The 23,376-nt window shown below is 53.3% G+C and overlaps 6 protein-coding genes across 6 annotated transcripts; 2 read left to right on the top strand and 4 right to left on the bottom strand.

Annotated features, from left to right (window-relative positions):
- Positions 1 to 128: 128 nt before the first annotated feature.
- On the bottom strand, positions 129 to 2,205 carry CCM_04279 (MFS transporter, putative; the record flags this gene model as incomplete). Its single annotated transcript, XM_006669427.1, has 5 exons — positions 129 to 762; positions 824 to 1,010; positions 1,072 to 1,096; positions 1,171 to 1,456; positions 1,523 to 2,205. The coding sequence occupies 5 exons, from the start codon at positions 2,203 to 2,205 to the stop codon at positions 129 to 131; spliced, it is 1,815 nt and encodes a 604-aa protein (XP_006669490.1).
- A 942-nt stretch (positions 2,206 to 3,147) lies between these two features.
- CCM_04278 (hexokinase family protein XprF, putative) lies at positions 3,148 to 4,842 on the bottom strand (the record flags this gene model as incomplete). Its single annotated transcript, XM_006669426.1, has 3 exons — positions 3,148 to 4,534; positions 4,585 to 4,602; positions 4,652 to 4,842. The coding sequence occupies 3 exons, from the start codon at positions 4,840 to 4,842 to the stop codon at positions 3,148 to 3,150; spliced, it is 1,596 nt and encodes a 531-aa protein (XP_006669489.1).
- Positions 4,843 to 6,220: 1,378 nt separating this feature from the next.
- Positions 6,221 to 7,532, bottom strand: CCM_04277 (Protein kinase-like domain; the record flags this gene model as incomplete). Its single annotated transcript, XM_006669425.1, has 2 exons — positions 6,221 to 7,135; positions 7,188 to 7,532. 2 exons carry the CDS (start codon positions 7,530 to 7,532, stop codon positions 6,221 to 6,223), a joined length of 1,260 nt encoding a protein of 419 aa, XP_006669488.1.
- An 886-nt stretch (positions 7,533 to 8,418) lies between these two features.
- Positions 8,419 to 10,313, top strand: CCM_04276 (chymotrypsin B1; the record flags this gene model as incomplete). The annotated part of the gene is made up of 5 exons (XM_006669424.1): positions 8,419 to 8,507; positions 8,823 to 9,004; positions 9,335 to 9,594; positions 9,714 to 9,898; positions 9,968 to 10,313. 5 exons carry the CDS (start codon positions 8,419 to 8,421, stop codon positions 10,311 to 10,313), a joined length of 1,062 nt encoding a protein of 353 aa, XP_006669487.1.
- Positions 10,314 to 12,867: 2,554 nt separating this feature from the next.
- Positions 12,868 to 13,295, top strand: CCM_04275 (uncharacterized protein; the record flags this gene model as incomplete). Its single annotated transcript, XM_006669423.1, has 3 exons — positions 12,868 to 13,007; positions 13,067 to 13,156; positions 13,214 to 13,295. 3 exons carry the CDS (start codon positions 12,868 to 12,870, stop codon positions 13,293 to 13,295), a joined length of 312 nt encoding a protein of 103 aa, XP_006669486.1.
- A 4,509-nt stretch (positions 13,296 to 17,804) lies between these two features.
- On the bottom strand, positions 17,805 to 19,712 carry CCM_04274 (SH3 domain containing protein; the record flags this gene model as incomplete). The annotated part of the gene is made up of 3 exons (XM_006669422.1): positions 17,805 to 19,311; positions 19,364 to 19,447; positions 19,498 to 19,712. 3 exons carry the CDS (start codon positions 19,710 to 19,712, stop codon positions 17,805 to 17,807), a joined length of 1,806 nt encoding a protein of 601 aa, XP_006669485.1.
- Positions 19,713 to 23,376: the final 3,664 nt, after the last annotated feature.

Raw genomic sequence — 23,376 nt, 5'->3', positions numbered from 1 at the left:
GCCACGCCGACTTGACATGCAATTTTGTCATCGCTCACAAACCACCTTTTCGTTCCAGTAAAAAAAAAGTAAACCCTCGGGGAAAGAAAGACTTTTGGTATTGCCTGCTCCATCTCTTGGTTGCTGGCCTACTTTGGTGCCGGCAGACGCTTGAGCTTGACGGGAACAATCAAGAAGAAGGAAATGACAGCCATGACGCTCGTGAAGAAAAACGTCAGGCGCAGCGTGGCCTCGTAGCTCTGAATGACCTGTTCGCGGTAGGGCTCGTGCAGCTGCGCCACGACGCCGACGGACCTCTGCACGCTGGCAATCACCTCGCGGCGGCGCGCGCCGTGGACGAGGAGACCGAGGTAGTGGCGCAGGGCCGTCTGGACGACGAGGCTGCTGGCGGCGACGCCGAGGACGCCGCCGAGGCTGCGCCAGAGCAGCAGGGTGCTGGTGACGACGGCCTGCTCGGGCTGGGGGCTGGCGGCGAGCACGGCCATGAAGGTGCCGGGGAACTGGAAGCCGGTACCGAGGCTGCTGGGGACGAGGGCGAGCACGTAGAGCGGCGGCGCGAGGCGGCGGCGGAGGAGCAGCAGCGCGAGGTTGCCGACGACGCTGAGGCCGGCGCCGAGGAGCAGCGGCCACTTGAGGCGCCGCGTGCGCGTGATGAGGAACCCGGTGGACACGCCGGCGACGGACGAGGCAATGGTTGGGAGCACGAGCCGCAGGCCAGACGTGGTGGCCGACGTGAGGAGGACGGCCTGGAAGTACAGCGGCCTTGTTTCATGAAGTCATCAGCAGGAGAGCTTTTTCAGGAGATTGGAGGCGGCTAGCTTACATATTGAAGAGAACCGCGTTGGTGAGCAGCGAGGCGATGAAGTTGCCCAATATGAGGTTGGCATGGGGCGTCTTGGTGATGAGATGCAGCGGCATAATCGGCCGGGCCGAGCGCGACTCAACCCAGAGAAAGGTGGGAAACGTCATGGCAAAGATGGCCAGGGAGGCGGCGACAATGGGGTGGGACCCTGCGCCGTCGTGTAAGTTGGAATGGCGCGTTGCCGTGTAAGTGAGAGGATCAAAACGTACAAGGAAGAATGGTGCCGCCAAGATTCTACAGCGCAGCCAATTAGTGTTTCCTGTCCGAGATGTATAGAGTTGGATTCATGGGCAGGGCCATATGCATACCACGCCGAGGATAAACGCCGCGGTTGCGGCCGTCAGCAGGCCGGAGCCAACGAGGTCAAACTCGCGGAGGGCCTGCACGACCGTCTTGGCCGGCTTGCCGCGGATGCCGATATCGCGTGGGATAGCCACCCACGAGGCCACAAAGATGACGACGAGCAGCGGCACCTGAATGCCAAACTCCCAGCGCCACCCGACCGTTTCCGCCAGCCAACCGCCGGCCGCGGCCCCAATCGCCGAGCCTGTTCCCCACGTGGCGTTGATGAGCGCCTGAAAAGAGCCGCGACGTCTGTGTATTTTTTATTTCTTTTTAGCGCTCGCCCTAACATGGGTTGGTAGTGGTCCCTGGACTCACTCAATCGGCACCAGGTCGCTCGTCATGATGCTCCCCAACGCAATGGCGCCGCCGGCACCGACGCCGCAGAGCGCGCGCGCCGCGACGAGGCTGCCCAGGGTCGGCGCGGCGGCGCACCAGGCGGTGCCGAGGGCGAGCGCGCCGACGCCGCCGACGAAGAGCGGCTTGCGGCCGAGGCTGTCGGACAGGCGGCCGAGCAGCGGCTGGCAGGCGGTCGAGGCGAGCAGGAACGTCGTGGACAGCCAGGCAGCGGCGTGGGCGGCGCCAAAGTGCGAGGTAATGACCGGGTGCGACGAGGCCATGACGGTGCTGTCGAAGCATCCGATGAAGAGAGAGCCGAGTATCTGCGCGAAGATGAGCCAGAACCGCGTCGGCGAGACGCCGTCGAGGAACAGCGGCGGCGCGTCGCTGTCCTGGTCGCTGCGGATGGTCCGCAGCGTCGCCGCGGTGTGGTTGAGGGCCTGCAACAGAGGCGACGTTTCGCTGCAGGCTTGCTCCTCGTCATTCTTGTCAGAGCTGTGGCGGCCCGGCCCGTCATCGTCCACCAGGGCCGTCGGCTTGGTGCCGTCGCCCGGCAGCAGGATGGGCTCCGGCGCGGCCTCGAGAAACGGCATGGTCGACGGCACTGACCGCGCAAAGGCGTCGAGGGGCCGGGCAGATGAAGAATGGTCGCGGGCTGTCATTTTGACTTGGTCCTGGGCGGTGCGGCTCTATTCACTCTCGGGGTAAAAGACGAAGAACAGAATCGGCTCGTTATGCAGCAAAAAGTGAGGCCTGAAGGATGCAGTGATGGCTTGCAGCGGCGTTGCACGTCTTACAAGAGCCTCGATCCACCAGCGATGCAAGTAGGAAAAGGAAAAGGCAGTACGGCGCCCCGTGACCCATGAAATGACAAAATGACAAAATAACGAGAAATAGCCCTACATACGGGTTCTGAAAATTCACATCCTTCCACTCGGGGTCCCTTCAAGGCTCGTCGGGCCCGAGTCCGAAGCGCTAGTCAACGCTTCACCAAGCTCGTCATCCCGCCCCGAAATTGCTAGCACGTTATCAACTCCACACGTTTCCCATTCGTCATTGGTGTGTAATCTGTAATCTCCTGATCTCTTTCTTCTTTCCATGTGGGGTTGCGCCGCCGTTGCAAGAGTGCAACGGCGGGGTCGCGAGACATTACCTGCATACATGCCACTGCATAGTCGCCGCGGGAGGACTCGAGCCACAAGACCACTTTCGGAATGCGTCCGGCGCAAAGCTGTTGCCGCCGCCGACGGCGTTGCATTGCCACACCCTATCGCGAATTCGAAATACCGAGCTCGTGGGATTCAACAAGCCAACTTACAGCACCCGCCGGCGTACTCGTTGCCAGCCATGGAGTACCCTGCCGCCTGCCAAGCGTTCTGGCCCGCTTCGTTGGTCATGATGGTGTTGCCTGGCGAACTGTGGCCGCGCCATAGGTAGGGCACGTCCAGATGCATTGCTGTGCTTTCTCTCCTGAAGAAACTACATTCTTGACCCATCGTAAAAGCATGGTAATGAGATGCAGTGTGTATGTACCGTCTATCCTATGTAAGTAGAAAACGCCCGTCACTCTCTTCTCCTATGTTCAATCCCAGCAGCTTCTAGAATCATGCCGCTTCAGTCTTTGTGCTGACCGACGCCGCAGACACCAGAATGCCGGCACCCGTGATGCCGCCGTCATGACAGGGGCTCAACACCACTCGGCAAGCGCCTCTTGAGCCAAATCGCTTGTCCATAAGCTCGTCAATAAATCGTTGGCAGTCTTGCAGGTAATCCTGAAAGTGCACAATACAGCCGCCCGTGTATCCAACGCCCAGCTCCTTGGCCGTTGGGGGCGCCTCTGCAGCGTTGGCAGGTAGCTCTTCTGAGAGCGTCAAAAGGGCCACGGTACCAGCCGCAATGACACCAGCGGCGCGAACCTCGATTGCCTTGGCGATCCTGTACAGCGCCTCGGCCAGGTGCTCCGTCCAGACGAAGCCGTCCTTGGCTGTTGATTCTGGCAGCTCAGTGCGCAGGCTGGCCAAAAGTTTGCCATGCTCGAGAGGCTTGAAGTGACTCAAGAATGTGGTCGATAGACCATGACGTTCTAGCAAGGCACAAGGCAACGTGTCTTGGGCAATGCATAATGTCTTGACCATGTAATCCACCAGCATGATTCGTCCGAGCTCACCCAGGTATCGTCCGGCCGACATGTACTCTAGCGGCTGGAAGCCAGGAATCTCCGTCTGAGCAGAGAGTTGGTCGTCCCACGGTGTAATGAGACCAAGTTTTCGCATGGGGGGCGCAGTACCGTTGATACTCCACTCCGTGTTGACGGCGATTTTGACGTTGCTGAGGTTCTCGCCATCTAGAACATTAATATTCCTGGGCCATTTGCTTTGGTGTAGCAGGTTAAGTCTAAGTGGTACCGTCGCATTGGAACCGGTGCCTAGAATCAGTCCCATGCTGGCGCGCTGGTTTGAGGATCCGCCAAAGTTGTATATGAAGGAGACGAGCGTGGACACGGAATCGTTTGAGATGGCCGTTACTTTAATCTCGGGTAGGTAGGCCGGTTTAGATTCGGCGTATCCTTTCTCAAGGCTGACTCCAAGATCGGTATTCGGGGGCATGGTAAAGCCTTTGCCCATTGAAGTCACAGTCGCTTCGGCTAAGGAATGCTGCTGGGAGGGGAAGCTAAACGTCACACCCATGGGCAGCGACTCGGTCCTGGAAAGATCAAGCTCGTCGTAGGCATCGCCAACCACTTGGGCAATATGTCTACCGATCCAGCGAAAGAGAGCCTCTGCGTTGTCGTTTTTGAGTTGGTTGTCTATCGGCCAGGACTTTTCAAAGAGGCGTCGGATGCGGCTTGGAGGTGTATGCAAAGTGCCCTTTGCAAGCGTAGCTCCGTTGATTGCATCAACACCATGTGCGCCGTTTGCGTCATTCTTCTGGACCGCGCCTTGCTGCTTCCCAAGAAGCTCGATGAAGCCAACTCTGAGATTAGTTCCACCACTTTGTGTCATTAGTAACAGTGAGGAGTCAGCCCGGCGCCGATTACGTACATGTCAATGGCGAGATTCCTGCGGCATGTTAGAAAATGTGAAATTGGGAGAAGACATGGCGGCTCACCTTCCACAACCAGTGTCGGCAATGGGACGCAGGATGGCATCGGATATCGGGGTTGGGAGGAACTGGTCGGTGGGATTGGCCGCCAGCGCCTTGAAGCAGTCGAAAAAGCCGTAGGTCAAAGCATGACAGGTTTCGAGGTCGATTTGGATAGGCTCAAGGAATTTCTCCAACAGCTGATCTTGCGCGGCCATGACGAGCTTTTTTAGGAGTGCGTCGGGTATGTGTGCAAGGCTGCGCGTGACGTGGGGTCAATGTTCATCTTGACAGACAAGACGAGTCGGGCGGGGTTGTTTTCGCCGCGAGGTCAGCAGCAGCAGCGGCAGCGGCAGCGGGTTGCAGATGAGAATTTCAAGCCTCGAGGCGGCAAAAGTCAAAAGCCGAGACGGAGTGGCCAAGCCTGCGCCGGGATGGGGTCAAGGAGTTGCGAGGTAAATAAAGTGTGACGATGGATGGAGAGCGTCTCCATAAAAAAGTACAGACGTCACCCAACACGCCGTACGAACCAAGTATAATGATGAAAGGGAAAAGAGGAAGCCTGGCGCGGGGGAGGGCGGCGATCTACCCAGTAGGGGTCGTTTCTCTTATATGATGATGACTGCGGCCGAGGGCCGTGCCAGCGTCTTTGGGAGCCCAAGTGATGAGGGTATTCGCTAAGCCCCCGCAACACCAAAAAGCAGGATGCCAGGCCAAGTGGAGTGCGAGCTGGGCCGGTACCTGGATAGAGAAGGTGATGGGCACGGAAAAGACAGCAGGGGCAAAAGGTCTGGGCCAATGCCTATGGCATGAGCATCTTCGCTCGCATCTGCGAGTGCAACGTTTCTTGGGAGATGAGATGGGGTGGTGGTGGTGGTGGTGGTGGTGATTTGGCGGCGGCGGCGGCGGTTGGCGTTGGTGGCTCCCTCGCTCAGCCGTCGGGTCGTCATATCCGGGATAAGGCGTTGTTCAGCTCGGCAAGGCGATGGCGAGGGACAAGAGGCAGATAAGCTGGTGTGTGTCTGGATGACCGAGGCAGCCAGCCGAGTCTTTTGAGCAGGCAAACGCGGGACGGCAGCGATGCAACCATCATATATATGTGCATGGTACCGGTCAAGGTCGGATGGCTTGGTGATGCTGCTGGAAGCCGGCTGTTTCGATTCGTTAACATGGAAGGGGGTAATATCGACGACAGCCAGCTTGCCAGCGTGCGTCGGTGGTTGATGAATCGAGTAACTAGAGTGGTGCGTTGGTGGTGGGGAGCTAGAGGAGCCAAGACAAGATCTACGGCATTATTTTATACCTTACTATTGCATAAATTAAACATGGAATTGAAGTTAGTATACTAGTATATTACTATATAAAATAATTTTTATAACAAGGCCTAATATCTTGATCTTCTAACTAGATTTTTTTTTAAATCATTTTATATATAAATTTTCTATATAATATTTAGTATACTTTATAAGAAAGTTACTTGGAGGTAAGTTTCCTAGGTAGTCCGTGTACCCCTCATAAGTTGAACCAGCTACAAGGCGTTGATATACTAAATCGACTGCTATTATGATCCTTCTACCCTTCAAGGATGGACAACTCTCAACCTTGGAGATAAAACTGCGCGACTTGCATATCATTGTGCTCGCTCAACCATTTTAGACCGTGCAGCCACTTGTTGTTGACCCAATCCTGACGCATTTTGACGTCTAGCAGCGAGCGAAAGGCCACCGCCTCCTTGGAGAAAAATCCTGATTTCGTAAAAAGGTGCTTGGGCCATTTGTTCGCACCTTCCGAGTCTTTACCCGCTTGCGTTTTTGCCACTTGTTCAACAACCTCAGCAAATCGCCGCCCAAGCTGCTCCCGCTTCAATACTGCGGGGTGTGCGTCAACAACTCCTGGGACAGCGCAGCTGACGCCCATCAGATACGGGAAGCGGTAGAGGCCCGCATCAGGCACCGAGATGACAGAGTCCCAGTCAATGACGGCGAGTACGTTGAACTCGCGATCAACAATGACGTTATTCGGATTGAGATCGTAGTTGGCCAGGCCAAACCCCTCGCCAGAGTCATCTCCCACTCGCGTCACAGGAGATGGAAAGGAAGTAGCGAGGGAGCGGAATGCTTGCACCAACTCCTCTTGCCCGCTGACGGGCTGCTCGCCGAGGCTTTTACTCAGCGCCAGAGGGTAGTCGGCGTAAAACTCTGCAGCAGAATCGTACGGCCCCGTGCCTGTTTCAACTAGCTGTCCCACGACAAACGAGTCTGAGCCGTCTCGGATGATGGAGCCGATTTTTGGTACCCGGATCGAGGCAAGCTGCATCATGAACTTGGCCATTTGCTGCCAGAATTTCTCCTCAAACTGCGCTGGGATGCCTTCATGCTCGCCAGGATACTTTTGAGACATTTCTTCCGCGGTGTTGCCATGGACGTATTCGATCATGGAAAATGGGCATCCAACTGCGTTTTGGGCATTCGAATCCCAGGCGTAGACTCTTGGGATTGGAATGTCCGTGTTCTGGCTGCGAAAAGGCTTAGCACTATGAGAGAGGGATCCGTAACTAGCGTACTTGCCGCACAAATTCCATCGTGGCAAGTTCCGACTGCATTTCTACCATGATGCTCTCCGGGGAGGCCATCACGCTGCCCTCTTCCGGCATCGGAGGCATCCGCAGCCTCACAACCCACTCAACGCCGTCGTCAAACTGGATCTTGCGCACAAGATTAAAATGTCCTACGGAAAACTCGCGAGAAAGAGTGCATGGTTGCTCCCCCCGAAGCAACGAGGCGTGCGAGAGCAGGGCTTTTTCGTTGACTGTATCGATGAATCGGTTGATGCGCATAGTGTACTCGCCGCCTCCATATTCCTCCCCATTTGTCCAGGCAGTACTTCCGAGTGGGAGAGAATCGGCCATCGTTGCTCAGCAATTCGGGGTATGTTGGCTGCCAGATAGAAGGTGCTGAGACGAATCGTTCGGGGCGGTCCGAGCCTGGCGCAGTTGAGCCAACTAATGAGTCGGGCAGGCAAAGAAACGATACCAAAAGTGCATCAAAGATCAAAGGGCAGGTTGAGATGCTAAGGAAACGAGGGAGAAAACGCTGGCCCAACCCAAGATTGACAAGATGTATCAAATGTACGGTATTTGTTGAACCTGCGCAAGCAGGCAACTCGACGCTGGCGGTAATCGAGGTCTATGGACCCGTATTGATTCCAGCCATCGAGGAAGGCAGCGTTTGTGTTAGCTACCTAGTTAATCAATCATTAGAAGACCTCAATTTGACTGTTATTATTATTTTGTTCATCGTATTCGAATACCCCTTGATTCCAACAGTATTACTGACGAAGAATAATAAGAAAGCTGCAGTCAGCAGCCAGAAGAGCCATGGTCTGCCTACACCGATTGTTCATACTCTGTAAAGAGCTGCTAGTTAGAGGGCAGAGGGATAGGCTGGCGCTAGCCCGAACAAGGTGCTGGTGCAGTTCGTACGGTAATAATTGACCTGATGTTGTTAGCAAAATATCAGCGTCAGCGCACGGTGACAGCCTCTTTTGTTTAATGCACTAACTAAGAAAGAACAGCCCCAACCACCACACTAGCCCCTGTCCCTTGATTCACGCGCAAACTCGTATAATGCATAACTACTATTTCCTGCCTTGTTGAAATGCCTTTACAAAAGTCTACACTCAACCTGCCTGCCCTCTCTTCCCTCTTCTCTAGTTATCTACTCTATAACCAATAACCATCTTCATCACCAAGCATCTTTCAGACAACCTCTCGTTACCATATTAACATATTAACAATGACATCACCACAACTCCCTGTCCTTCTCTCTCTCACACACCGTTCATCCACCTATCCACACAGCATTCACAACTCATCTACTGGCATGCACGTTCCCATCTCCTCCGCCTTCCTCACCCCTGCCTGCTAAGCTGTTTAGATTGAACATTGTTCAAAAAGAGCATCATATCTCGTGTTTTTCTTCAATTTCCCTCACCTTCCCCCCCCTCCCCACGTGTCCGACAAACCTCGACACCAAGTCCGGACCTCCTTTCATCAGACCTCAGACGCATCAACTCAATGCCCTCATTTCAGATTACGACTCGCTCCAGGGAGTTAATAAGACGTCTCTGTCCTGCACCCTCTGCGACACATCAGCCTCGGCCATCACTCGCCTCCTGGTTTTGAAAGATGCTGGACCAGTACAAAAGACGAAAAAGGTGTCGCCCGCTGCATTCTCGACTTTTCAGCCTTTTTGCTGCCAATCCATGCCTTTGTCTCAGCCCTTGGGATACCTACATTTGCACGACTCGCGTATTATAGCCCCTCCGAGGCGTACGCGGCTTATATTGGTACAATATCCACTGTCACTGGTGACTGGCGCAGTAGGCCAAAAATTAAGATCAGAGCATTATTATATAACAAGACAGTTAACCTACTCTATCCAAACTAATACCGGACTACTTCAATGACTCTATTAAATTAAAGGGATGCGGCGCAGACGAAGTGGCCAGAACCACAGTTTTGATACTGCTTGTCCCCGCGAGTATAAATACAGCAAGCTGCCTATTGACATCCTATCAACAGTCAGTCAACAGTCAACAGTCAACAGTCAACAGTCAACAGTCAACAGTCAACAGTCAACACTTGCCTCAACCCTCTTAACTCCTCTACGTAATACGTGCTACAATCTTTGATCATCAACAATCTAACAGCATTGGTTACAATGTCACTCAAGGCCGCCATTACACTAGCCATCTCGTTCTCTGCTATTTTAGCATCGTCGGCGACTGTTGACAAGAGAATTGTCAATGGAGAAGATGCTGACTTGGGTGAAGTCAAATTCATCGTTAGCCTTTGCCAGAAGAACGGGAAGTGTTATTGCGGAGGCAGTCTGCTAGACAGCACTACGGTTCTTACTGCCGCGCATTGCGTTGCCCAAAGCAAGCCCATCTCAATCAAGGCTGGGGTAGTTGTAAGTATTCTGGTCATGCTTTACTCGGATAAGATTAAAACAGCGGCATTGAGCTAACAATTGTATAGATCAGGGGAAATAGGGATGGAGTAGACGCACAAGTTGCATCTATTATACAGCACCCGGATTATCGTCCAGGCCTTGACAAATACGGCATGGTGGTGCAAGGCCCTCTGCATCACAATGACATTGCAATTTTGAAATTAGCGACTCCGATTGACAAGAGCAGCGATATTGACTATGCCACGTTGCCTCCAGCAGGCTCGGATGCCGAAGTCAATTCCACCGCAACAGCTGCAGGCTGGTAAGTGCCTATCGCTGAGCACTAGCATGTGCCTTTCAGATTTTGGAAAGACACTAACACGCACAATAGGGGACGTACCATACCGGATAATCCTACTGCCAAGGCATTGAAACCGCCCACTCGGCTTCAGAAGGTTGTTCTTCCTATTCGCGCACGCGAGGACTGCGCCCAGTACGAAAATGTAGGTGAGAGAGACACTATCATATGTGCCGGTGGAGGAGGCAAGAATGTCTGCGGAGGGGATAGCGGTGGTCCTCTTTTCGACGCGAAAACGCTACTCGGTGTTGTGTCAATGACTACCAAGGATATGGACAACGGTGAGGAAATGTGCAACCAGACTCCCGGGGTGTTTACCAGAGTCGGCAGTTACATTGACTTTATCAACCAACATCTTGGTTCTAAGACTAAGCAGTAGTGTCTTGGGACCAAAAAACGGCCCGACATTAGAACCTAAATAGCTCGAGTTGGAGCTTCCTTTTACCAGGCCCCAACTCTCCGAGCAATGTCTCATTATCCGAGTCACGCTGAAAGTCCGATGCAATTATAATGCAAGTGACCTGCCTTGACATGGTAAAGCGCCAATTGACAGGCGGTATATTGTACCACCATTTTCCTCAATGCACGCTGCCACGTTGATGACTACATACAACTGGGCTATAAAATGGCCATGCTACTGACATGCTCCGTTAATGACCCAAGAGATGGGAGCCTCTGGAACAAGATGAGAAATTCGGGGGTGTAGACCGTAAGAGTAGAGTTCAGTAGGTAAAAAGAAATTGGTAAACCCCTGGGAAAGAAACGACGACTGGCGGCATTATGTTGACTTCCCTTGTCAACTCGGAGAAGTCTTCAGCTCCGTCTCAGATGATGAAGCTTCTTGAGAAAACCGACTCCCTTGTTCCAACTCTCCACGCGTCTAACACTCCTTTGTATACATTATTCAACAGAAACACAAGCATAGTCGTCAGCCCACAAGCCTGTGCATTCCTCGCCAATCTGCGGGTTCCACGCCGCAAAGTCGTTCTGGGAAATCTCCTTATACCATGTGATTGCCACGGGTGTTGCCTTTGCTCCCCCAGTGGATTTTTGTACAGTTGCTCGCCATGCCCGGCTGCGTCGGCTGCGGCGTCTCGATACAGTTGGACGGGGCTGGGGTTGGACCTTTTTCTCGACTTGCCATAACGAGGTCAATACACGGTAGGCCAGCTGACAAGACGATGTTGGACCAGCCCATTTTCCCCATCTTCCCAAGTCTGCACGAGTCTCGGAAAATTTTACTGTGGCAATGGGCGGCAGACGGCGTCGCCGTGTTCTCCTGCGAGAGAAAAAGAGGCTGAAAGCCGCGCGCCCGCTCTTGATCACGAGGCTTGTGAGTCTTAATACTTATCCGTCTTTCAGCGAGCCACTAGATCATATCGGACAGCATCTTCTTGAGTCAAAAACGACGCCTTCTTCACCCGATTTTCAAGATGCCTTTTTACTGGCCATAAGTAGCCACTCTGCACATCAATACGACAGATATAATTTGTATTGATGAGGTATGTCTTGGATCACAATGCCTCTCAGGTACCAGCCAGGAATGACGTAATCGCGAAAGCTGAAGGATGAGGCTTTTTTCCAAATTTGGGAAGTAAGATGGGTCGCAATATAATAGTTGGGTAATTGTGACAAACCACTTATCTGATATCCAATCAAGAACGGGCGCGCTCACTGGCGTCAACTAGTCACGATGCCCTTCGCCGAACAAGGGAAGCCGGAGGAGCAGACCAACACACAATCGAATGAAGACTTGTACTTACCGAAGGGAAGGGATAGAAGGCTCTAAGAATGTGAGCACATGCTCATAGGATGACATTGGAAATTTCGCCAAATTCTGGAATTTGCGGCTGATACCGATCCAGGTATTGCATATGGTTTCATTCTCATCCCCGAATTCCTCTCATCAACGAGGCCGCGAAAATCGTTCATAAAGCCCAAAGAGGGGCCGACTTCCGCCTTGATGGCCTCGTCCGCTGACACGGCGCAACGGTGCCCGACACGTTGTTGGAGAAGCGCGTGTCGCCTGGGATGAGCTTTCACCATACTGAGACCCGCCCCGCAAGCCGCGGGCGTCAACTGTTAAACTTGGCGAACGCGCAGCTGTCTTGAAGTTTGCAAACGGTCCATGTCTTGAAGTTTGGCAAACGCTAAACCATGTTGAAGTCGGTACATCTCGTGCGCTGCGTCGGCCCCCCCCCCCCCCCTGTGATTTTCGAGTGTTGGTCTCAGCCCACAAAAAGCTTCCAAAGGTACAATTGGCCAGGGAATTTCCGTAGCTGAAGAAGTGTTTTGCATCGCTGTGAGGTTCTTCCTTGGTTTCAGCCTTGTTCTCCATTGTAAAGACAGCTGATGTCTCACCTGTTGGTCGATGTCCAGCAGGCCCCCGAGCGGCCTTGTATTTCAACCCCACGACCAACCCAGCGAAAGCCGCTTGTGGCCTGTTGGATGGATTTTGATCAGAATTATTTGTAACATTTATTTGGGTTTGACGAGTTCCTGCAGATGCCGTTTGCACTCTTCCGGGATTCCCCCGGCGTTAAACATCAATAAATGAATAAATGAATAGCCTGTTGATGGATGCTTCTACGCCGGAGCCGAATGTTTGTTTTTTACCCATCGAGGCCGTGCCGCTATGTTCGTATTGTTTTCTCTACTGAGAAGATTTATTTAAAACTCGCAGTGCCCTACTCAATCTTCAACTCATCAGCTCATCAGTTCCTCAGTTCATCAGTCTCTTCACCATTAGCCATCAACCAACAACCAACAGCCATCAACCATCCGCCATCAACCGTCAGCCATCAACCAACATCACCACACACCGCGGGTAAAATGAAGTCTGCAATCATTTACTCCATCTGCCTTGTCTTTTGCTCTGGTGTCGGGGCAGCTCCAGTACCCATGCCCTTGAACGGTCTGCTGGGGCAGCCCCCATGGGGCACTCGCGGCTCCGAGCCGGGAACCGTTTGAGAAGCACGTACAAGAACTACACGAAGGAAGGACCGATGGGGAACAGAGCAGTGTTGTATACAATTTTGGAAACTTCAGATACCCGGCGCAAGGTTACTCTGCTGTAAGCCATTCTCTACTTGTCTCCGCTTATGCGAGCCCTAACTTAATGATCTCTTCTAGAGATGTGACTACAGAAGTCGGATATGCCTTTTCATCCGGAATGATGGCGTCTATTCTGCAAAGTACATTGCCGCTACTCAACGAATGGAGGTACGTTTTCTAATTACTTCCAATCCAAACAGCATCGCAGTTACTCATACGGACTAGTACACCCTGGACGACTTTTCTTGTTATGGGCACCGCAACAGCGACAAGTGCTCGGCACCTGGTTGAGACCCCATTAGGTTGAAACACTCCCAGCACCTAGAGTTTATAATAGAATATTAATGTTATATGATTTAGACAAATACCGCTTGTCATCGGCTGCTTCATTGTGAATTGAGAAACCCTTTGCAAGACAAGTCGCTTCCTCGCTGAACCGCGTGAGTTCCTTGATGCACGTCAGTATTATTATTATTATTATTATTTCTATTTAACGCCGGTGGGAATCCCTGAAAAGGGCAAACGCGGGTACCTTACAAACTTAAATTTCACAAATAAGATGCACGCCAGTAGTAGATCGTACAAGGCACAAACATAAAACAAACAACTCATTCCCACGATCAGCGCTATTGTGTGTTTTTGTTCAAGTTTTCCCTTGTAAGAAACCCTGCGCTTTGTGACGAGTGAAAATCGCTGACCACTTGGAATCGTGGGGGTATCTTAGCGAGCATGATCAAGGCGAGCAGGAGACGACGCTTTGAGCCACCTTGAAGCCTGTGGATGCCACTTGCTAAATGGAATGGCAGGTTCTGTCGCGCAAGAGCGAAGAAATATTCAGTTTACTCTGACTTGGCCGCAGGATTATGAGTAGTGCATACTCCTTCTGAAGAATGAGTATTTTGCGGCGCCCTGGAATAGTAAATATGATTGGGAGCCGAGTTGGTATCTCAGCTTCATTTGTAGCCACTGATATTAGAGACGTTCAACAGAAATATTTAGCGACCCGCTGCAGACTTACTTAGTATAGAGAGCCATTTTTAAAGAAGAATATAATCAGCCTATTTTCCACTCGACTTAATGATGAATGATGGCGACATGGGGCCTTGCTACTAGTGCTCTGCGAGTGTCACTTGCTCCTCCTGCCATTGGTAGACGGAATAATCAGAGGGACAGGTCTCGCAGCCTGACACGTGTCGGCCGAGCCATACAAGCCCTGTGGATGGTCGACGAACAACGCCATCCAGTCCTGGGAGCATGACGAGATGGCGAATGATGAGGCAGAGAAGCTCTTGTTTCCTAACACGGTCCACCAAGGCCTATGCTAGGCTCGGTCATAATGCCCTCCACTATGAAGATGATGACCTCAAAGAAGGGTACAATTCCACTTTTGACAATGGCATCGCTATTCCATTTTTATTCGACTCGTTTAATCGACATCGCTCCACGTAGCTGCTGGAGCATAGTAGCCGTACTAGCGAACGTGTTAGTGTAAATGTTCCTCCCTATGTACCTATCTTATCCTATCCTGTACCACTATCCAGCACCGTCTCATTGCGCATCAGCCAATTATTAATGCGACAGCCACCCGAAACGTCCCCCCTCCGCCTGGCCTTACCTACCTACCTGGCTGCACTCCATCCCTCTGCGCTTTTGGCAGCAAGCTTTCCCATCCCGCGAAATACAACTCAAGCAAAAGCGACGCAACCTTTTTTCGCTACCCACCGACAAACATCTCGCCGATGGACGAGAAGCGACGCCTGCCGCTGCACCGCGCCGACATGACCGGCGCCGCCCCCGTCGTCATCGTCCGCCGCCGACGCACCCGTCTCTGGCTGCCCGTCCTCCTCCTAGTCCTGCTCGGCTACAGCCTGCTGTCCACCTACAACGTCGACGTCCGCGGCCGCCTCGACAAGCTCTCCCGCGAGGCCACCTCGACCGCCGCCAAGGCTGTCGGCGGCGGCCGTCGCAAGGTGCCTCTCGAGGCGCACATTATGAGCAAGTGCCCCGACACAAGAGTGCGTACCTACCTACCCTTTTTTGCCCATCAGCCGCATCACTCTGCGGCGCTTCTGGTATCCCGCTGACCCGGCTCTTTTTGCGACAGGATGCTCTGCGACTGCTTCTCCTGCCTGCCATGCAGCAGGTCTACGACAAGGTCGACTTTAAACTATCATATATTGGCTAGTACGGAAACCTCCCCATCCGCTGTCTGGTGAAATGACCTACTTACAAACGTTCAGCCTCGCCGACGACGGCGTCCGGTGCAAGCACGGCCCCTCCGAGTGCTTGGGCAACATCATCGAGCTCTGCGCGCGCGAGCTCTACCCCGACCCTAAAATCAGCCTCGGCTTCGTCATGTGCTTGACCAAGGACTTTCGCCAGGTTCCCGAACGCTCCCTCGTCGAGGACTGCGCCCTCGAGCACGCCATCGACATCAAAAAGCTCAACGAGTGCGCCACGCGCGACGACGGCCAACACGGCCTCGACCTCTTACGCAGCAGCGTTCAGCATTCCGCCGACGTACGTCTTCTTCTCTTTCTTCTCCCGCTTCCTCCCACTCCACATTGTTCCTCTTGTCTAACCCTTGGCCCCAACCACAGGTCAACGCCACCATCAGCTGCACCATCCGCCTTGACAACGAGGTCTTCAGCATCCGCAACAACGGCGAGTGGGAGTACGCTCCCCACGGCTCCTCAGTCAACGACCTTGTCCTGGCGGTTGAGAAGCTAGCCTGGCAGTCCTGAGCGGCTCGTATACCTGCGTCCACAGCTCGCTCGCCTCCCCCAGCGTGTATGTCATAGACACGGCGTCCATGCCCGCCTCGTCGTCGTCCCCCGCCATGACCTGGAGCGTCTCGATGATGCTGTCCAGGCCCACGGCCTTGCCCGTCGCCTGCGTCGCGCCCGCCTCGAGCGCCACGTGCACAATGTGAATGTGGAAGTGGTAGTATGTAGGCTGGTAGTGCACATATAGTTTCAGCTGGTCCGCCTCAATTAAAGGATACGTCGCCACCGTCGCGTCCGTCAACTTGTCCCGCATGTGCCGCAGCCACGGAATGTGCTTCTTCTTGAGATCTCGCAGCGACCACAAGTCCCGCCGCTCGACCAGCGCAAGCAAATGCAGCGCTTCCAGCGTCGACCGGTCCCAATTGAGGTCCGGCGCCAGCAGGAACCCCTCGTCGCCCGCCTCGCCAAGCGGCGTCCTGTAAATCACGTCCTCAGTCTCCTCGAGCCCGTCGAGGATGTTGAAGACCCAGTTCAGCCGCCCCTCTGCGCGCTTGCTCTCCATGTACGGCCGGATCGCGTCGCGGTACAGCGCCGGCGTCTCCGTCACGAACCGCACCCCCTGCTTGCTGTACTTTCTCACGTGCGTCTCCGTGCACGGGTAGATGAGGTTGATCTTGAGGTCGGGGTAAAAGTCGGGGGCCTCGGGGGTCTCGCCTGCCGTGTCGTCCGCGCCCGTCCGCGCCATGTGCCAGCTGTAGATGTCGTTGGCGCCCAGGTTCTGCAGCCGCGCGAGCGACCCCGGCAGCCGGCCGAGGTACCCCGCCGACGTCGGGAACGGGGCGCGCTCGAGGATAAGCAGCGCGGGCTGCCCATCAACTCTGCCGAGCAGGGACGTGCGGCGGCCGGCTTGGTCTGGATACGTTAGAGGGGTTTAATAATTCAAAGCTGGCGAAGAGGGAAAGCATCAAACAGGCAGCTACGAGCGCTACGAGCCGTCTAGTTTGGTTGCTTGGGGGCTAGAAACGTACCTTGATTCAGCACTCGCTCGAGCTGAAACTTGGCCACGGCCGCCTCCGAGGCAGCTTTGAGGTCCGCGCTTTTGTCCGCCATCTTTTTCGGGACTCTATTTTGTAGATTCTGAGTTGAGTGGCGGCGTTGGAAGAACTTTGGTGTGAGAGTAGAAGTTGACGAAATCTGGAAGCTTAGCGAGGCTAACCCCACTACCGACTGAGATGTGAGGGGCATTCACTCCACCTACGCATAACTTTCGCTGTACAGAGTAGTTGTTGCTGTATCGTGGGCAGGTAGTCCTCAATTAATCATCACGAGAAGGAGCAAATGGATATCATGTAGAAATATTTACTTTTGGTATCTAAGCTATCTAAAGAAAAGAAAAAAGTCGAAGAATATTCGTGGGGGATCAAACCCGCACCCCTGTTATGTGCATAAAGATAAAATGCCACTTTCCAACTCGACACAAGAAGAGATAGAAAAAAAGAGGTATAGAACCTCTGCGTGTCCATATTTACATGTGACAAGAGACCAAAGGGGAAGAGTAACAAGTATCTCGTATCTTCCAAGTGGCATCAAGTCCCGGCCGTAGACATTATGTACGCTTCATTGTTTTTCGCCTGGCGTTGGCAAGAGAGCCGCGGTGCAGCAGAATTAAAGCACCAGTCCGGAAAATAGTGTCTGTGTATGCAAAAGTCAAAGATTAGAAGAGCAAAGAACCAACTGCGAGCGCCGAGCAATGGGTATAAACAACGAATGAATCGAAACCAGCAAGGAAAAAAGGAAGGCCCGGGTAGTGATAGAAGATTTGCGCGTCGTGTCTCGGCCGTTCGAATGCCGAGAAGCAATGGTTCAAGTAGTTTGACAAAGAGTCTGGGCGTTTGGTGGGATAATGGGTCGAGAGAAAACCCTCTCTCGCTTCAGGAAAATAGTCGTAAAATGGGAAAAGTCGTGGAGAAAGAGACGAAGAGTAAGGAGCAGGCAAGAATGCTGTGGCAGAACTTGTGCGAAAAGTGCGCTCAGCAATGCCCTTTCGCATACAAGATGAATGAAAACCAGCCAGCGATATGCCGCATAGGTTACCTCACCTGGCCAGCAGGAGATCCGGCGGAGCCAGGGTCCGTCGACCCATCTCCCTCGATCGTCTTGCGCCAATGCTGTGGCAAGCAAACGCACACTAGGGGAAAGGCTTTCAGCTCGGGTGCTGCTGGAACAGGTGGGCTCTGACTATCATCACGTATCGACGAGTTGGAGACACCACTATCTCTCTGTGCAGCTCGTGACGCTTCCCATTCCTCTGCTCGCTGCTCCTGCATGTGGCCAGTGGCCCAGCCATCATCCCAAATGCCCACGACTTTGATCATATCGCCCCTCTCGAGAGAAAATTCATCACCGGCGCGAGGTGAGTACGCCCACAAGACAGCAACCTTGTCACCGGGGTGGATGTCGTCTTGCGAGTAATAGTCCTTGAAGAATGGAAGCTGCTCCGATTGCTGGCTGCCAAAGCCTCGCGGCGAAGAGTACCCCGCACTAAGGGGTGACATCTGACCGTCGCTGCCCAGGACAGAGCCACTCGATAGCGATCCATGTCTTCTAGAAGTCATGGGTGGTGGTCGCAATCCAGCGTCACGATGTTCGAATTCGGGGCTGTCAACGTATTCGTCGGATGAGGACTGGTCTGCCACTTTTCTGCTGTCCGAGCGATTCCCGCCTTCATTTGTAGAAAGACTCTTGTTGTGCTGCGACGGAGAGCCACCGGAGTGACCTTCGAGGGCTGACATGCGCGCAATACGGCCACCGGGAAGGACTTCATATCCCTGAGGCGCGCTCTGAGATTGCTGTGCCATGGCAGGTGTGACCTTCCTTGCGGGAGAAGGTTGGTTGAAGATGCTGCCCGCTTGGCTGCTGTTAGCTCTGCGTCGTCGGAATAAGCGCACGCAGAAGAACAGAAGCAGCGCTAATAAAGCAACACCGGCAAGAGCTCCGATAACAACGCCTGCAATGGCTCCTCCGCTGAGGCCCTTGCCATGTTGGGGCGCACCGTTGCCGTTCTCGCCGGTAGGGGAAGTCGCAGTGGGGTTGGAACTCGTGGATGTTGGAGTAGACGTGAGGGGAACAGAAGCTGTGATGGATGGAAGCTTGACGCCCTCACAGCGTGATTCGGCCTTGGAGTTGTAGCAGCAGGTGTCAGTAGAGTTGGTGCCACCAGCGCCGCAGTAGCCGCAGAGCCCAAGCGTGCTGGATCCGAAGCCGCAGTTTTCGGCCTCGTTCTGGGAGGCCGGGATGCAGTCGCCGGCGAGCGCTTTAACGGGCAGGCCACAAACAGTGTAGTCAGCTCGGATTAGGTCAGTCAAGTCAAGCCTGGGGTTGCGGCAGAGATTGCTGTTAGAGGTGATGTAGGCCTCGCTTTGAGCAAACTCGGCGCAGGAATCAGCGCATAGTGGCTTGGAGACACTGGCAGCCAGGCCGCAGGGATCGACAGACATTTGGACCATAGAGCTGCAGATGACAGTTGTGGTCCAGCGGGCGTACATGTTGCTCGAGTTGCGTAGATCGACGCCGCCACATCCAAATCGACCCTCGAATCTAGCAAGGTCAGAACACTTGACGTTGACTCCATTAGACATTTACAACGTACCGAGCTTGAACATAACCTGTCTTGACGAAGCTGTCCAGTTGAGTGTCGAAGGAATCAACATCGGATACGTATTGTAGAAACGGGCTACGGACACGTTAGCGCGAGAAGCATGCAAGCGAAAGCAGTCGACATACTAGGTATCGAGCACAGATTTGCCCGTGGAGACAGAAGCACCATCAAAGGCGGGGCAACGCTTGGAACCTTTCAGAGGAACGCATTGCCCACCCGTCTGGGCCGTTGAAAGCAAGGGCATGGCGGACAATAGGGCGAGATTCAGGGCCGGGTGCCGCATTCCATTGCGTCTCCGTCGATTGCCTGTTTTGGATGGCGCCGCATTGACGCGAGCCATGGTTGCGAAGTGGCAGCGATGATGTGCACTTCTGACGAGCCGTATATTAGATGATTGTTCCGAGAGAAATTCGACAGGCGATGGAGGAGTATTATAAGCGAAGAGGGGCGCGGGAGGTTAGTTTGCGCTGGAGACGTGTTTGCTTGAGTTGTCGCGCAAACAGTAGACGGCGAAGATGTTGTCTTTGGGCGCTTTGAGGTGTCGTTACCCGGAGCTGTCTGTAGAACAGATGAAGATGAATGTGTTGAAAAAACAGGACGGCATGAATGGTGAAGTAATCGTGGTGGAATTATTCGGGTAGACAGACTACAGTAAAGATCGTTGTCGTTTGCAAAAAGGAGGGTGGTCGGTATGGCGAAGAAACGAGTGTAGATGCCGTGGGCCAACAGAAGACGCAGATGCCCAAATAATCTCTCCGGCAAGCAGACCGCAATTTGAACCCAAGTGCGTATGATGTCTAGGTACAATTGATTCGTCGTCGTTGTCGTCGTCGCAGCGCTGCGAAAGCTCCTGACGTTTGACCGGTCGAGGTACTTTTCTGGTGGTTGCTCAGCGAACACACACTGGCGTGCGATTAGGGGGCGCGGCTCCAGTGCCAAGCGGGGGGGCGCGAGAGGGTCGTTGTATCAGTAAAGAGCACCACGACTTGATGTTGAACGACGGTAAATCTGGAGGCGAGAGCTGTGCAAGCGAAATCTGAGCTGAGCTCAGGGGTGGCCAAACGAGGGTATTCCCAGGAGGGGAGGTGCTGAAAGAAGAAACGCGGCACAGGTGGTCCGGGCGACGGCGATGTCAGGACACCAAGGTAGGGCAAGCCGGGGTTGCTCTCACGCGCGGCGCGCAAAAAGACGCAAGGCGGAAATCCGGGTTCGTCGGCAGCTGCAGTTGCTTATCTCGGCTCGTTTTGAGGTTTGTTGTCCAAGCACTGACTGCGATCCTGTCCTTGATGGCGCGCCCAATGCAGACCCCAAGATGTTGGTGCCGCTGGCGTGGGGGGGGGAAGCGCTTTTCCAACGGGAGGGACGGGAGACACGGGTAAAGGCAGAACGAAGAGAGAGAGAAAACAACAAAGGCCGCAAAGGGAAAGGGAACGGGAAAAAAAAGAAAAGGAAAAAGGAACCGTCGAGTGCGCGAAATAGCGGCCGTGCGAGAAATGGCGGACAAGCTGGCGAGAGAATCCTGGTCGTTTGGGCTGCTGCTAGTGCCTGTACTGGTAGTAGTGAGAGTTACTGGGATGGGGCCGTCTTGTCGCGAACGGGGGCGGCCACATGAGACGGGGGGTGTCGAGCTGTGCCTTTGTGCAAGGCAGTGTAAGAAAAGCAGGTGATGACTATTGAGAGTGTTGAAGTTGATGCATACGATTCGTACTTATTTGCGGTTTTGTTATACTGAGTACGCAGGGTAGTGACAGGTGGTGGCAAGTTGTACGAAATCGAGGCCTGACCCAACGACTTGCACGACGCTGCTACCTGTCTAGTTACCTAAGTACCTTTGTACCTAGCAGGTAGGTAATTACTGAATGACTGTCTTGTTTCTTCAAACGTCTTTTGTGTCCGGTAACATGCGCCCGATTCACCATGCTGCCACGCTGGCAAACACCAAGCCCATACAGACAGAGCTGGGCACGGAATCAGCCAACTTTCAAACTCTGCCCCCAAACTCTACGCGAGAAGAAACTCAAGGACAGGCCCAAACGGCCAACTAACGATTACTAGGTAGTTACCTAATACGTTACTGATGGAACTGATGGATTCTGTCCCGGCGCTACTGAACGGGCCGTTTTGGCGATGACTGGCAGAGCACGCCAGCGTGGACCCCGGCACGGGCCTGGGCGCCGCCGCCATAAGAATCTCCCAGCAAAGAAAACGTCTAACTACCTATGTAGTACGAATTACCTAGGAAGGTACCTAACTATCCTTGTTTCCCAGGTTCGAGTAAACTCTGTTTCTACTGGCCCTCTCTTGACGTTATTAGTGTCGGTGGGCTGCATAGTCACAATTTTAGCCAGACAGGGGGGTTCGGCTCCCAAACGCCTCGTCTGGCTCTGACTCTTGCTTTCTTTTTTGCCCTGACATCTGCATCATGTATGTACCTATGTGTGTACTGACCAAAGCCCCCTGCCTTACCCGAAAATCGACACCTGAGAATCTCGTACCTTGCAGTAGTCTTTTTCCCCTCGGATGGTAAAAGACTCATCCTGGTCGCCGACTGTACATACCCCTGGCCCCTACTATTTACGGCGCCTCGCTAGCTGCTGTTGCTCGTTGCTCATCACTTTCCACTTCTCCCCGTCTAATTTTACTCGAGCCAGGGTCTGCTATCGTTCCTGCGGCCGCACGTGGAGATTGGTCCGCTTCCGTTTCCATTCAATAATAACTACCTACATAGTTAAATTGACCTTGCCAACATGCGTTTCGCGCCAGCTTCGTGTCAACCGACGCTCCAACTACGAGTTACCTGGTCGCAGTCTGACAACGAACCCAACAGCCCAGAGCATATGCCGCTGTTGCTGATCCAGCTTTGGCAGGGATTAGCGTGCTGGTACCATCTCTAGCCCAGAGGATGTGCGACCTGCTTTGTTTCATCAACGTCCGAATTGCATCCCCGCAACTTTGACTCCGTATGCGCTGCCATTTTGCTAGGTATTAATTACACTATTAGTTATGTAATTAGGTGACTTTCGGACATGTGTACAGACAGCCACCTGTAGCACTACGAACACATTTACAAATTACACCAAAAAATACTACAAATAGCTTGTCATGATATTTCTCTTCTTTTGACGACAACTCAAATAATCGACGCGCCAGATCTGCCATGTGTTTCGCGGGCGGACCTACCTTTCTTTAGCTACGCATTTATTAATAATAATTTAAGCCATCAGACGAAACCAAACTTTCAGACCCTGTACCTAAGCATGGTATTTTGCCTTTCAGAGTGATGACTGACACAGGTGTATGTTACACTTGCAGCTTATGAGTTGTTGAGTGTTGACTCTACCAATAAACAGTTATGAAGATGCTAGCCCCGGCAAGCAAAAAAAAATAGCCATCGCATGTCTTGTCGCCTCACAGTCCTTCCATCTAAAGACAGTATCACAACCTATCACTTATAAGATCTGTCTTGGCCCTAACGGCACGTGCCCTCGGATATACATCTCTACATCTCTACTAAAAGTCGACGCTTCGATAACAATACGCACATGGCAGCCAGCACAGACATACATTGGCGCATCGCCCTTCAGCCACAGCATCTTGCTCTTACAGTACGTACTTTTTGTTAGATGCTGCAATGCATGCGTACCCCTGCCACTGCAAGGCGCAAGATCGCTTCAAATTATCGACAGCGAGTTACTATCTTGACCCAATGTCTCGACGCATCTCCAGAACGCGCGCCTTTGGCAGTAAAGCACACCACTTCGGCGCATTTCTGCAGCGTCGTGGACTTTGACGGGCATCATTCCCTATCCCCGAGGAGAAGAAGAAGAAAAAATCCGATGCCTCGTGCATTCGGTCCCGAGATGGACAATGTTCGGGCACGATGAATGGGCGCCACCCGCAAGCCCACGATTTCCATCCATCAGCTTTGACTTTTGGCACTAGTCTCGCGCTTCGCTGACACCGACCGCCGACGCGGGGTAGCAATACTGTCTAATAAGGAGCCC

Source organism: Cordyceps militaris, assembly GCF_000225605.1.
Source record: "Cordyceps militaris CM01 unplaced genomic scaffold CCM_S00003, whole genome shotgun sequence".
In the NCBI taxonomy this organism is placed as follows: Eukaryota; Fungi; Ascomycota; class Sordariomycetes; order Hypocreales; family Cordycipitaceae; genus Cordyceps; species Cordyceps militaris.
The sequence above is the reverse complement of the archived record's forward strand: the minus strand, read 5'-3'. Positions and strand labels throughout refer to the sequence as shown.